Source organism: Alligator sinensis, unplaced genomic scaffold, assembly GCF_000455745.1.
Source record: "Alligator sinensis unplaced genomic scaffold, ASM45574v1 scaffold193_1, whole genome shotgun sequence".
Lineage (NCBI taxonomy): Eukaryota > Metazoa > Chordata > Crocodylia > Alligatoridae > Alligator > Alligator sinensis.
Window position 1 is genome coordinate 1,950,842 of NW_005842199.1, and position 14,618 is coordinate 1,965,459.

Genomic DNA, 14,618 nt, shown 5'->3' on the forward strand with positions numbered 1-14,618 from the left:
AAGAAGAAAAAGGTGATTTTTTTAAATTTTTTTTCTTTTGAAGGTGGGAAAGAGAGTAGTTTTAGCATGAAGAAATAAGTATTTTAAAAGATGCAGACAGAAGCAATCCAAGCAAAATTTAAACATCATGTTTAAACCTCATGTGTGTGACTACTGTGCTAAGAAAACATAAGTAAAATTTTTGCCAAAATGATTGGTGTATTTTGACATAAAAACATTGTACAACTGGCCCATAAAAGAAGAAAACAATAAAAAAATAGTTTGAAGTACTGGAATGACATGGAAGATCACTTGGAATCTTCTGCTATGCCAGGATGATCTTTAGGCATAAGGTATTGTGCTAGATCACATTTATATTCCAGCAGTGTCATCCTGAGAGAAAAATAATTACATTAATTGTTTCTACATTCCAGCTTCTCAGTTATGCTGCACTTGACATTAGAGGATGCAGTTGGGTAGTCAGCAGGGCAACTGATTCATTGCTGTAAAGATGCTGTTCTACTCCACTTAAACCAGTTTGGAAATAAAAAGGGGACCACTTGAGAAAGGCATGAACATTCCATTCAATTAACTTGCTTAAATTTAAACCTGTTTTGTATTATAAAAAAGTCTTCTAAAGTAACTCAAAGGTTGCAAAATCAAGTACTCAGAAGTTTGGAAATGCTAGAAAGGCTCTTTGTTCAATCATTACTGACATCCTTGTGGGAGTGCATTATGGTACATCCAAACTGTGGTAGTAGTAAGCAGTAATTTAGCACTAGAAGCCCTTGGCTGCCTCCACTATCCTAGTTTACCTTGTGCAGTCCCATATTATTTTTCCTGTAGGGCCCCATCCTCATATTTGCACAGAATGGACACTGCTTACTTATTGAACATTCTCTTATTTACTTTCTCATTATTAAAACCCTGCTCTGAATATAAAATTACTCATTTCCTCTTGGCCTTTCTCACTGAACTGTAGCATCTGAATGCTTCACAAATGGAGTGAATTTATTTTCACAACACTCCTGTAATGTGAAGAATTCTTATCTTCATTATATTGATGGGGGAACTGAGGCACAGTAAAATTATGGTCAAAAGAGGCTCAGCTGTGCAAAACAACTGCAGTTATATGTTAAGAAAAAGACTATAATAAAGTCTCATGCTTCAGGGCTGGAGAAAGATCTTTTTTTCCCCTTACAGCGCATTAATGGAGAGGGGTATTCTGGGTGAGTAGGAAACTGGCCACAGCTAGAGACTGGGCACTGGATGGGGGTAGATTGGTGCTTTGAGGTGGTAGTGACAGATGCCTTTCTAGTTTATTTGCTCACTCAATCAGAGTCAAACTGATTACTAGCTTTGGATCCAGGCAAAAAAATTATATCAGATCAAGCAGTGATGGAACCTGATTTTTTTCTGTTCTCTGCTTCTTACAAAGAGTTTACTCTCTTTAGGGTTTACTATAGAGGTGGTAGGGTGAAACAGAATGGCCTGTGATATACAGGAGATCAGAGGGGACAGTTTAACCAGTCCCTTCTGGCCTTAAACTCTGTGAAATTCACTCTAACAAGCTGTTAAGGCAAAGTTAAGGTTGTCCTTGGGGATCTTATGCCCTTCCAGAAAGACTGTTTCAGTGACATGCAGACTACAGAAACCCAGGAAATAGTGGAAATCTATGTGCCCACACAATCTAAACTCTGCCCCTTCTGGAAATGGCAGCTGATGCTGGGGATTGTCTGAATGTATTCCTGTTGCATTGACTTTTCATTATACCGCATTCTTTGGTAGTGACATTAATCAGTACAGTTTATACAGTGATTATAAGGAAATTGATTTTAGTCTAAGATCCTTCCCTATAGGTGTGTGTTTTTGGGAAATCCAGTAGGCCTCATCTTAGCTGAGCGTGATACATACTTTATTGGGTTCGGTGAAGAGGAGTCATCTTGCCATGGGGGTTGTCAGCTGTGATATAATATGAGGCTGGTATGTGGGTTAATTGAAAATGCAGTTTTAGATGACCTATGGATGAATATGAGTGAGTTTTAAAACAAGGTGTGAGGATTGATGATTTAAAAATAGTGGCATAGTTCCTTGTTTTCAGGCTTAGAATTTGAATGGGGGGCTGGTATAAGTGCTCATGTTCTGTACAGCTCACCTAAGCCCAAATCTTATCTTAGCAAAGAGAAGACATTAGACTTTAGTTCAGTTGTCATGCACTATATCAGGGCTATTTAATAGGAGGCCACATGTGGCATGTGAGGGGTTAATCTGTGGGCCCCCTGCATTCCCTGATCGCTGTTCCCTCATTGCTCCAGCTGCTACTGTAGCTTGGGTCTCTAGGTTTCCCATCCCTTCAATGGCTTTTCCTTCTTGGCCTCACCCCAAGGAAGGGCAAGGCAGCATGGCTCAGCCCAGTCTGCAGTGCTGGTGGAGCCCCTGACTTGGTGCAGTGGGGAAGCACATGACCAAGAGGTGAGGGGGGCCTGCCCACCCTCCTGTATGTCCGTTGCAGTGGGACTCTGGCTCCTGCTAGTGCAGCCCCATCCACTAAGAAGTTGGATAGTTCTGTACTATATGGAGAGTGTGTGTTTGCCTATATGATGTGTTTGTGCATCAGCTTATCACTCAGAGAGGGCAGAATTAATGTTATGTTAGCATGCACCTTAGCTCTTCTCCTGTTTTTAGAGATTTCACTGTCACTTATTTTAATAGTCTGGGACAGCAGAAAACCCTAAATCTGTGTAAACAAGGTATGTTGCTTTGGTCTCCTCTTTTCATAAATTTCCTTTCCTTCCTCCAAGGTATTGATCTGATCTTAGTCTTCCAGCCCTGCTTCTTGCCTTGCGGTTCTGAGCAAGATCCCTGTTCCAGTTGTCCTGCCCTTAACATATTTTTACCTAGTCTGGTTCTGTAAAGGGGGATGAGCTGTTTTTTGCTGAAATTTTTCGTTAAAATTTACCTTGTGTCAGATGCCCAGCATTGCCAAATTGTAAATGTTTTGGCTGAATTTTTCAGTTTGCAAGGAACCACTGTAATGGAAAGTATTGAGCCACCTTAACTATAGTGCTGCTAGTGTCAAATATGGTGAAATGTTTTTAACATAAATTTCAGTATTAGTTTTAGTTATCAATTTAATAGCTCAAAAGTGAAAGGGAAAACCTGCAACTTGCTGACTTCAGTGGTAGAATGTTAGCTTCCTGTATCACAGGGATTTAGGATATGTAAGATAGGTTTGCAAGTCCACCCTTGCAAGTTTGGTACAAAATATGGACCTGATCTACCTTCTCCCACTAAAGTCAGTGGTATGGCTGGCATTTATTGCAGTGGGGCTGGATAAGCATTTTTATGTTGAGACCACTTTAGCGTAATTAGTCTGTCATTTTATTATAAAAACCCTTCTCTCTAGCTATTGTGATGCCCCAGATGTTTGTTATCTAAGACCAGAACCTTTCAGTACGAAGAGGAGTTTTATCTGTCAATTCTAGTGGCTGCCGACTACTCTGCTTTAAACTAGTCTTTATTTACTTGAATCTACGACTACTTTAAGTTTAAAACAACCCCCAACACATGGAAAGTTATACATTTGTTATGCTTTTTCATGTACAGAATCTAATTATTGGAAGGTCACCTTAAATTCTTCCCCTGCACTGCTTCAGCAGGGAAAATGGTGGCGGGGGGGTGGGGATGGGCATGAGGGGTGGAGATAAGTGATGGAGGGAGCAGGCAGTTGGACCCATACCCCTTGCAGGCCTTCCTCTTCCCCATACTGATTGCCCCACCTGCTCCTTAGCCATTTTCCTCTTCCACCAGCTGCCCTTCCTGCTGTAGCTGGTGGAAATTCTGGCTTCAGCGATGGTCCGAGGCACCGAGCACATTGTGGCTCTGGCCCTGGCTAGGCAGTGTCAGCGGCTCTGGCCCTGGCTCCAGCCAGACAGTGGCCCTAGCCCTGGCAAATATCAGTGGTGGCAGCTCTGGTCCTGCCAGGGCAGGCAGCAGCAGTCGGCCCAGGCTCAGACCTAGGCCTGGTTTGAGGCCGTAAGCGGAGCCATAGCATATACCTGCCCCAGGCTGGTACTTGAATGCAAGATGAGGCTCCCCGTCCATGTTGAATGGAGAAAGAAACCTCATCCCGGATTAAAGTACATATGGTATCCTGTTACTGCAATACTCCACAAACTGTTACTGTTCTACAACAGGCAGAAATTTCCCATTTACCATCTGTAATTTGGTTTTCAGCAGTTCTTTATGCAGCTGAAGAACTGTGCTGTAAGAACAGCCTATTGGAAATCAACATAGCTCTTTAATTTGTTTCTACTTACATGTTTTTGTAGGTAGTTGAAGCAGAATCTGAGTTTTTAATAATGTAAGGTTCAATTGTTACTTTGCAGTCTACCCTGGGAAAGGAATAGTGTGCATCTTCCCTTCCTGCAGAGTTGACCAGAGACCACTGTAGCTGAGCTAGTTATTGTTTCTCCTCTTCTGTCCTTGCTTTGGAGGAGGAATAAATAGATTGTTGCTTCCCTGTTTCAGATACCATCTTTCCTAAGTCCCTATTTCTCTGCAAAGCTGAGTAAGGTGGGTAAAAAAGTGATAAAATTAATGGACTTGTGGTACGTATTCTTGTGAACCATGCTTCTTGAATCTGAAATAATTTTCAAAAGTATTTCCCAAGCTTTTGGACAAGAGAAAAAAGGAGTTTTTTAGACAGCAGTGTAATTTAAAGCCATTCTGTTTGCTCATCTGACCTGAAACATATAAAGACACCCAATATTTTTTTAGACTATACTGTAGTGGGATAAGAATAATTAGGTTGTCAGTCTAAAACATGGGATGAAAAGTATGACGTAGCTCAGTCAGTTATCGACTGTTGGAGCACTTTGATATAAAATAGATTAGCTTTAATCTTTTCAGCAAAGAAATAGGATAGCCTGCAGAAAGTGAGCTGTACATGCAGTTACTCCAGAATATTTTACACAATTTAACATTCCCTAGGAGTTACTTTTGAGAGACATGAAGAGTATGTTTATACCTCATGCTCACTGATTTATTTCTAGCGCTGAAACAGATCCAGCTTTGTAAGGAACTTGGAAACATTACTGCTGTAACAAATTCTGACTTGGTATTTATTAACGGTAGATTTTTTATCAGAACACTTAAGTTTAATCAACTGGTCAATGTCCATCTGACAAGTGATCCAGTGACTCTGGGCAAAATCCTGCTCATTTTATTCACACGGGTCTCAACCAAAGCAGCCAAATGTTTAACTTGATGTATGTGACACGCTACCTTTGTTGATGGGACAGTTCACTTAAAGCATGCATAGATGTATGTACAAAAAAGTCAATAGTTTATCCTAATAAATTTAGTGACAGAATTCGTTAGGCAAGCAAGATTTGTCATTTATGCTTTCATCCTGTATTCTGTCTACTATGGCTCTATACATGCAGAAGTCTTGCTTCAGGAACATCATTTTTCCAGGTAAACACTGCCAAAAGTGCATCTGTATCTGATTATGATATGTTCTCTAAGTTCTCTCTCAAATGCTTCTTTACAAATCTTCATGCAGCCATGACTGATATATAAAGCTATCTGAAACACTTTGCTGCATTACATAATACAGAAAAGCTCGTTATCCTCAGCTATTTAAAAATGAAACCTACTGCTACTACCACTTGATACAGCTTGACATCAGAGAGGTGACGGTGACATTGCATACAATGATCTATTTTTATCAGTAAATCTTAAACTTAGGAAATATATGATGAATAATAATCTTTATACGTACATAAAAGACTCATGAATGATGCATTAAGTGTAGAATTCTGCTCAGAAGTAAATCTAAAGTGGCAGCCATTAAAAGTGCAGGGTTTTTGTTTTTTTCCCTCTAACACTTTTTACATAATATGTAATGCATATTTCATGGATTTTGTTCAGAAATTTGTAAAATCTCATATATCCCTTTCTGTAGAAAGTTTGCTTACTAGTTGCGGGTGGGGAATATTAACTCACCTTCATGATGGCAAGTCCGATAAACATTCACATAATAAGGCAAGCATTTAGTTAAGAAATGAGTTTGCATTTCAAAGAGTTGCTACTAGGTATAACTTTTGTTTTGCTTTTAATCTTGTGACTTGCATAAGTAGAAGTTTAGGAGCAGGTGTTACCACTCGGAGGTATGACGACCTCAGCTGGATGCCCAGGGCAGCTGTCAAATGCAGGGGAAGTGGCAAGTTCCAGCTGCTGCGGCACAACCAGCATGAGTCCAATCGCGGCAGCAGCTGGGAGTTTTTCTTTTTTTTGGTTTCTTTCTCTCCCCCAAATTTGGCACCTGGGGTAGTTGCCTAGATGCCCCACTCACGTTAATAGTGGCATAAACATAGAATGTAAGTGTTAGTGATCTGACTGCATCTGTTGCAAGGACTTTTTATACCTGGACATTCAGTGGAAAAAGCCTGAAAATGTTTAGAATATGAGCTCTGCAGCAGTGTGCAGCCTGCTGAGGGGTGCAGATGGGGGCAATTCATAGGCACCTGGAGTGTGTGAAAAACCACTCCACAGCCACTGCTGCTGCTGCTCTCCTGACTCCAGAGATGTGGTGGTTATTAATGGTAGGTTAATATCTGATCCACTGGACAGATGCCATTCTGTCTGCTCCCACAGTTCTTTCTGTGGCAACTTTTAAGGAGTCTTCTATGCAGACTGAATCAAAGGCAAGTGAATACCTGCCCTGTCATTATATGTAGTGGAATCAAACCTGTTCCAGTATGTGCATGCTTTCCCCCTTTTTCCTGTACAAAAATCCAGACATAAGACTATATGAGGGTTCTTTAAGCTGGTTCAAGATGCAGATTATGCAAAACCTTTGAGGTTTCTAGAATGTTGCTTAAAAAAGCAAGTGAAACTTGCAAAGCAAAGGTGCAAAGAATCTGCCTAATTCATGGATTTACCTGTGTTCTGTGCAGTACTTTAATCTCTAAATATATATTATTCATGGAATTTTATAGTGAAATAAAGACTAATTTCCTGGTCTTCTTACACTACTTTCATCTTATTGAAATCACAATCTATAATAGTGGCTACCATCTGATCCAGCATCAGTGGATAAAATCATGACTTTCACTCAATAAAAATTGGGAATATTATAATTTTTAACCTACCTATAGATAATACATGCACTGTTCCTGCATGTGTCACAGTTAGCTGTGTCTTGCCCGGTCCGATACGAAAGCCTACAAAGATAAGAACATGAGGTCATTACACATGACTGTTGTAGCCTTGGTTTCTGTCCACTATTGTTGCTATTCATAGCAACCAAAAGTTCAGCGTTCTATTTCCATTTTAGTGTTGAGCATGAAAGCTAACTGTCTTTCAGAATATGCTTCCAGAATTAGTGTTTTTCACCACAGGTTTATAATATGAAGGTGAGGGGAATTTTGAAAAATACGAAGGAAGTGTATTTAATCATTAGAGGGGGGAATGCAATAATTCACATAAAGTCTACTTCTGTAGATGTTTCTGTAGAAAGCTTTAAGCAAACCAAATTATGTGAATGTCAGCTTTTAGACCGTGTTTTTGGTGCGCCCCAAATGCTGTCATAACTTCCAATTGACATGTTACTGTACAATTATTATAGACAGAGCAATTCTGCTTTTATGCTTTCCTACGCAGTCTTCTCAGAAACTTCTGTAAACCACAGAGACTCTGCTAGCAGTAGTTAGAATTGTATATTTCTGGAAGATATAAATGTGTACTTATTTGGGAATTTTGGCTGGAAGTGGACGAAGGATTGTTGAAGAATGACCCGTCTTAAAAAAACCCAAGAAAATACAGCATTTGTACTTCTCTTACTTGTCTACTCTCTATATTACATTGTTGTGAAGGGCTTGGGAGACTTTTCTGAAAGTGCTTCTCATACCAGGGACAAAGTGCATTACATTTATAGGAGTAGGATTTCTGTTTGATTTGAATGGGTAAACACTTTAGTGATCATTTGTATTGACAGGTGCCCCACCCCCACATGGGCAGAAAATCTTTTAAAATAAACTCCACTGTTTGTTTTTAATACAATATTCTGCGTCATGAAAAGTATTTTTTCTACATGGAAAATGAATTTTAAACTGGAAAATAACCCCACCTTTTTCAGTTCCAATTGTATTTTATAGTAGTAATATGTTTAAGCACGAGTTGTGCAGCTTTTCCTCAAAGTAGCTGAAGTAAAGGTAAATTTTCAGACTGCCAATAGCTTTTTTTTTTCCTTTAAATGTCACTTTGAAATCTTTTTAATTTAATAATTTCCCTTACCTTGTTTTATATGGTAATACCAGGAATGATTAAATTAACTGATATTTAATTCATACAGTAAATTTTTTGTAAGAAACTATTTACTAATTACTAGAGTTTGCCTTTCCTCTCACCGATAGGCAAAAGTAAAGAAACCTGAATGGAAAATACTGTGCCATAGGATATACCTCAGTGACACAATGCAGTGTCATAGAGAGGCTGCAGACCTAGTTTGGATATCCTAAACGGTATACCTGCATTAATGTGGTTCTCCATATGGCCCAGTTAGGTCTTCTGAATTTTAACTTGGCTGGAGTGCTGTGCAGATGTGGCCATGCAGTAGTTAATGTATTTGTGCTCAGCCTAATGTTGTGCTGTGTGTGGACATAATTTTTGTTTACTTAAATTAAAACTTTAATACCATATTGTGCTTCAAAAGGCTCAACTAGTATAATATAAAACATTAATGTAGAACATATTGCTCAAGTTATTCCATAGACCTAATTCTGAACCGGTAAATAACTATTACTTAACAGTTCAGAAATCTTCATTAATGTTGGTAAATACGTAGTGATATTTGAAAGTTGGGAATTCTCACAATTGCCGAACTCTTCCATTCCTGAACTTTCTTTGCTGTTTTCTTTCTCAGAACAGTTTATCCTATCTGTCACCGGTCTCAGGCTTTCCTATTTCTTCTTGGTTTGTGTATTTAATTAACTGAACTACATAGATGTTATTTTCCTAGAACAAAATTAATTAATAGGATTTTTTTGTTGTGGTTTAATTTTTCCTAATCAGTTCGTGTGAACTAGTAGCAGAGAACAGACGAAAGAATTAGGAGTGCTTGCAGACATAACCCCCACTCCCCCCCCAGTGGCACTTTATACTTGGTGCATTCCCGTACTGATCCCTGTGCATGCCTAGAAAAGGCAGTGCATTACTTCAACCTGGCTTACCCAATATCTGTAAAGATCAGGCACTTTAGTAGGGCTTTTTTGGCACTTTTATCAAATAGCTGATTGAATCAGCTTTAGCTAAAAGCGCCAAAAACCCTGCTGAAGCGCCTGATCTTGACAGAGGCTGCAGATCTGGGTCAAAGTAACACGCTGCTGCTGGTTCTAGTAACATGTGTTTTTTTTGTTTTGTTTTAAATGTCTACAAGCAGCCTATCCTTGGCTTTGACTTAACTACTTAGTTTGTTAGCTATTTGGTGCACAACCTATCCCAGCAGGATCTGAGGCCATGCCTTGTGCTATTATGTGCTGTGGTAATGGTAACAATAACAGGGCAAGTCGCAGCTTGTTTTTATCTATAAGCTAGGGACAATTTCTTGTATATAATTTTTAAAGCACTTCAGAGACAGCAGTGTGAAAAGAATTGTATTAAGTGCTAAGTAGTATTAGTAATACCCACTCTTCATGGATAAGAACATTTTAAATCTTAAGTTTAAATCTTCTGGGTTCAAAATTTAGCAACAGAACTGGACTTTTGGAAAAGTTATTTTTCTTCATAGGATAGTTAAGTGTATTCTGGTAGTTTTGCTTTCAGGGAAACTGCTGTTTTTTACTGGTAATTAATTGAATGTTTGCCTGTTGTCTGCTAGTGGGATGGCTCAATATCTTTCTCTCATGACATGTAAGTTTTCTAACATTAGAAACAAGAGTCTCCTAAATGAAGAGTTAGGATATATTTAGTCTTCCATCCAAGAGATTGTGTAGTAACATTTCACAGTACAAGTACATCATAAATAGCTGTACTACTGAATTGGTAAAGGTTTTATTTGCACTGGCTCATATGTGATAGCTGCTGTGACATAGTTCAGAAAGTAGGCAGCATTGTTGTCTGAATATAGACTTCACTCAAAGATGAATATTTGCCAGATTTTGGCTGGACATGTACACTAATCCTGTAGTTCCCAAACTTTCTGATTTGAGCCCCAAAGTACCTGTATCAAACTTCTTCGAAGTTTTTAATTAAAGGCATATAGAGCAAGGTCTGATCTGCAGACCTCTTACCATTTAGCATTTCAGCAGAAGGAGAGCCCTTAATGAAGCACTATATAATCAATATTGTACCCAAGTGGCAGTATTCTTTTTCTCTCCTTTCCATCATCACCAGCCCCAATTGGTCAGGAGTCAGCAGCCTTTGGTCACTAGACTGGATCCACCCTGCAAAGAGGTCCTGCCTGTCTTGGGATCGTCCAGCTGTGCAGAACTGCACTGAGCTGCTTCTCCCCTCCATGGCACCCTTCTCCTTTCTCATACTTGCACTTAGCTTGCTGCGGGGGGGCTGGTTATCTGCAGTGAGGGTTAAATGCAAGTGTCTAGAACTCTTAGCAGGGTGTGGAAACTTGCAGGCCACACACAGCAAGAGGTCAGGTTGCAAACTCTGGGTCATGGGGCAAAGGTTGCCAATTTCTATTCTACATAGTCAATGAGAAATTATTGCTAAAATGGCATAGTCATTTATGCCAAATTGCTGAAACCTTGAGAAAATTATCTTACAGAAAAAGTAAAGGTTACACACTATGTGTAGTAATACAGGGTACTGTATCTATAAAAGGATAAGTTAGCTGCTGTTGCAACCATAAGTTTGAAATGATTATCACTATTAATTACAATCTCAATTTTATTAATTGTTTTTGGGGTTTTATTTTTTGTTAAGACTCTCTTACATCTTTGTTTGAACAATTCCTTATGAAACTGGCTAATTTCTAGTAACTTGGCAGTTTAGGGACTGGTTTATCCCTTACAGGAGAGGAGGGGTGGGCAATTATTTCGGCTGAAGGGCTGCTTAATGAATTTTGGTGAGCAGTTGAGGACCACAACAGTAGCCCTAACCCTTGACAGGTGCCCCACCCCCTGGTTGCCATCTTTGGACTGGAAGTCCCACCCATTAATCCCTAACCTTTGCCATCGGAAGTCCTGCGCCTTACCAGAAGTACTCCTTTGGGGAGGGGGTTGCCATCTTGGAACCAGAAAAAAAAGTAATCATATACTAAAAGTCAAATATCTACCATAAAGTATTTTAATTTTATTTCAAAATATATTTTTGTTGGGATTATGTGCATTTGTATAATGTATATGGCGGTGATTGCATAATAGCTCAAAATGAAGTCTTACTCTTATATATTGTGGGGAGTGTGTGGAGTGCAGTTGGAGGGGTGGGTGTGTATGATGGGGTATGGATATGGGTGGAGGGGTTTGTGAGGGGGCGTGGCTGTGTTTGGGGGATGTAGGGCATGTTGGCGATGTAGGGGGTTGTATATACGAGTGGTTTGTGTGGGGGGTGTGAGCAGGGTGTGGGTGGGGTTTGTGGGGTGAGGGAGAGCAGGGGGGTGTGGGGAACCCCCCATTTGGTTCCCTCATGGTGCACAGCCCCCACTGCTGACAGTGGCAGCAGCTGCAGGTGGTGGGTCCTTAGGGTATCTGTGGCATGTGCAGGCAGTATGTCTCTGGCTAGTTCTGGGAGCTGCACATGGCAGCGAGGAGTGGACCCAGGCTATCACGCCTCTATTATGCAGGGCTTACCTGCAGCTCCCGGCACTCACGCACCATGGGGGGGGAGCCCTGCATGATGCAGCTGGCTGCCTTCCCTGATCCCGGCCACCACATGCAGCTCACGGGACTCTGCTGTGTAAAACCACTGGTGGCCAGGTCATGTGTTAGTGTATTCTGACTGGTTCCCCTTCCCACTGTCCTGAATTCTGATTTCTTCTGCTCTTGGTCTCTCATAATTAGAAAGTGGTTAGAAGCCAGAAAGTTTTCTTTGTGGGGAAAAAGGGGAAAAGAATGATGAGATGTGGTAACACTTCCGGGGAAGGGAGGGAATGGACTTGAACATACTTTTTGTCTATCAGTTTAGAGCACTGGGCACATACTTGCAGTATTATGGTGTTCAAAGAAATGTAATGGCACAAAGTATTGAAGCTCTTCAAGGAGAATTCATGTGATTATTAGATATCAATCATTAGAATACCTGTCCATTAAAATAAAGATATATCTTTGATAAGTACACTCAAAAACAGGACATACACCATTTACTATTTCCTTTGTTAATGATATTATTGAGTGTACTTAAAGTTAAATCAGAAATGGTTGGTCACTTGGCACTAAGCCTAGACTAGAAATGCCATACTTGTAATAACTACAGTGTGATACTAAAATTCCCACTTACATGGGAACTGGGGAGTGCCCTTTTAGGTTAGCCAGTCATCTGATTGCAACATCTTATTTTTCCCCAAACATTTCTGTAAGACATCAGATTGTTTAATGCATATCAATTCCAGACTTAAATTTGCTATGAAGTTCTCTCTCCTGGCTTCATGAAACAACCCATTCATTGTGTTGGATTAAGTTTTCAAGAGGGATTTTTGGTGTTTAAAGAGCCTTAACATGTACACCATAATTTCGGATTGGGGGGGGAGGGCAAAGGGGGGCAAGGAAAATACTCAGCACTACTGAACTTGAGCTAAGCCTTAGCCCTTCTCAAATTGTACCACTGTACACATTTAACAGATTATTTCCAAGTACCTTGTGCAAAACTTTACATATCCCTGAAGTTTTTTAAAGGTGTACAGTGACTGGATCACCTCTCTTCAGAAATGTAACTTTTTTGTGCTGAACAGATCTAGCCTTTTCTTCAGAAGATGTATTTGCTTTAACTATTCTAATGATTGGAGATATTTCCTTAAACCTAGAGAGTGCTGGAGGTGGTTATGACATGGTATTTATACGAGAGCTTGTTACCTATTTGGTTTGAACAGAATGGTTCTATAGAATGGTTGATAGAATTTAAATTATTTCTTGAAATTTAAATTTTTATCAAGGATATTAATCATCTTTACTCTGGGACAGAGGTGCTCGGCCTCCAGCTGGTGGGCCAAATGCAGCCTGGGAAGAATTGGCATCTGGCCCGTGGAGCTCACCATGGGTTGGGAAATTTGGCGGTGAGGAAGCAGTGGTAGCATGAGTACGCTTTAACCTAATGGGTAGTGGTTTTGCTGTGATGTCTTGGAGCACAAGATGGGCTGTAAACCCTCTTGTGAAGTAAGATAAATTAGCCTGTTCTGAGCTCAGGCTCCTGTGGCTAGATAGCCACCAAGCTAAGTTAGCTTGGGTAGCTTTATTTTTTTTTTTACTTGTATACATTTTTATGTCTTTACAATTTTAAAAAATTTTTTTCGAGCTTCTGCTGAGTTGATTTGTCCATTCTGTCTCTTCATTCTGAAATGCTTTCTGAGCTTGGAATGCCTGTAAACTTACAAGGCAGGCCAGTGAATCTAAAATCTTGTGTTTTTAGCTGTTAAACCATGGCCAAAGGAGCACTGTGAGTGAATACCTGATCTTGCTCCTTTGTTGTACCCGATCTCATTTGGACTTTTTTATGACTTATTAGGTGCCCAGCAGTCTTCTGATGTACTCCTGGATAAGCTCTGTATCAGTGTGTTGTGTTGCAGTGCAGTGGAGCCTGGTCACTCCAAATTCCACCATGCTTTAGCACAGGAACAGAACTGTGGGAGGATAGGCACATGAACTGGCTCTGCAGCTTGGTTCAACAGCAAAGAAAATGGATGAAAATCAACATTTTAAAAGAGAGAGAAAGAGAGAAAGTGTTTCCTTAGAGCAAAGACCGGATGTGGAGGCTCTGAGGAGCTAGTGGTTGAGAGACGAGAAGATACAGGTAGAAAGAAGAATTTGCAATTATAATCTCATCATGCAAATTATTTTCTGTTTGTGCTTCATTCTGACTCTTCTGACTGAAAGAAGTCCTCTTTTTTATATTTCTCACTTACTTCCAGGAACAATATTAAGAAAGAAGCTCTGATTTTTAGTTGGGGGGTGGGGAAAAAATGTTCACAGTGTGCATGCTGAAGGAAAACTGAGTCTCCTTACGTTGCCCTGTAGGTAATTGGGTAGAATCCTTGCAAGTCAGTTATTTTCTTTAACAAGCAATAAGGAAAGGAATGACTTGAGTGTTAGTAAATTTGATTTATTATTCAGCTCAATCACAATAAGTAGTGAAGTAAATGTGAAAATATACAGTATTTATTCAGAGAGACGCAGCTTCAGAAGAACTAAAATTAATGTATCTGTCAGCAGGCATTCTAGGAGCTCATAGTATTTACATTACTGTTATGTTTGATATTGCTGAAGCATCCTAATGTACTAGGGAATATATCTTTTTAAAGGAAGGCACAGTCCCTGCCCTGAAGAATTAACAACTTCAGAGCTATATTTCTATAGTATTGTTTTTCTTTTTACAGATCTGGACACTGGCTGATCAGACCTCTCATATGAAAGCGATGCAACATGCATAAATAGATAGGGAATTAATTGGAACGATGTAGAGCTGAGAAT

General features: G+C 39.8%; 1 protein-coding gene across 6 annotated transcripts in view; it reads right to left on the reverse strand.

Moving 5' to 3' along the window:
• INSYN2 (inhibitory synaptic factor 2A) overlaps window positions 1-14,618 on the reverse strand; it is a 70,225-nt gene that overhangs the window by 17,297 nt on the left and 38,310 nt on the right. For 5 of the 6 annotated variants that reach the window (XR_003094761.1, XM_025207557.1, XM_025207553.1 and 2 more), the window contains exon 3: window positions 7,137-7,208. Coding sequence is in view for 5 of the 6 variants with exons in the window: in XM_025207557.1 (XP_025063342.1) it covers window positions 7,137-7,208 (72 nt within the window). In the remaining variant the exon portion in view is untranslated. Of the gene's footprint in view, window positions 1-4,502; window positions 4,725-7,136; window positions 7,209-14,618 lie in introns of those variants that run through there. The other variant, XM_025207554.1, reaches the window with a different exon arrangement.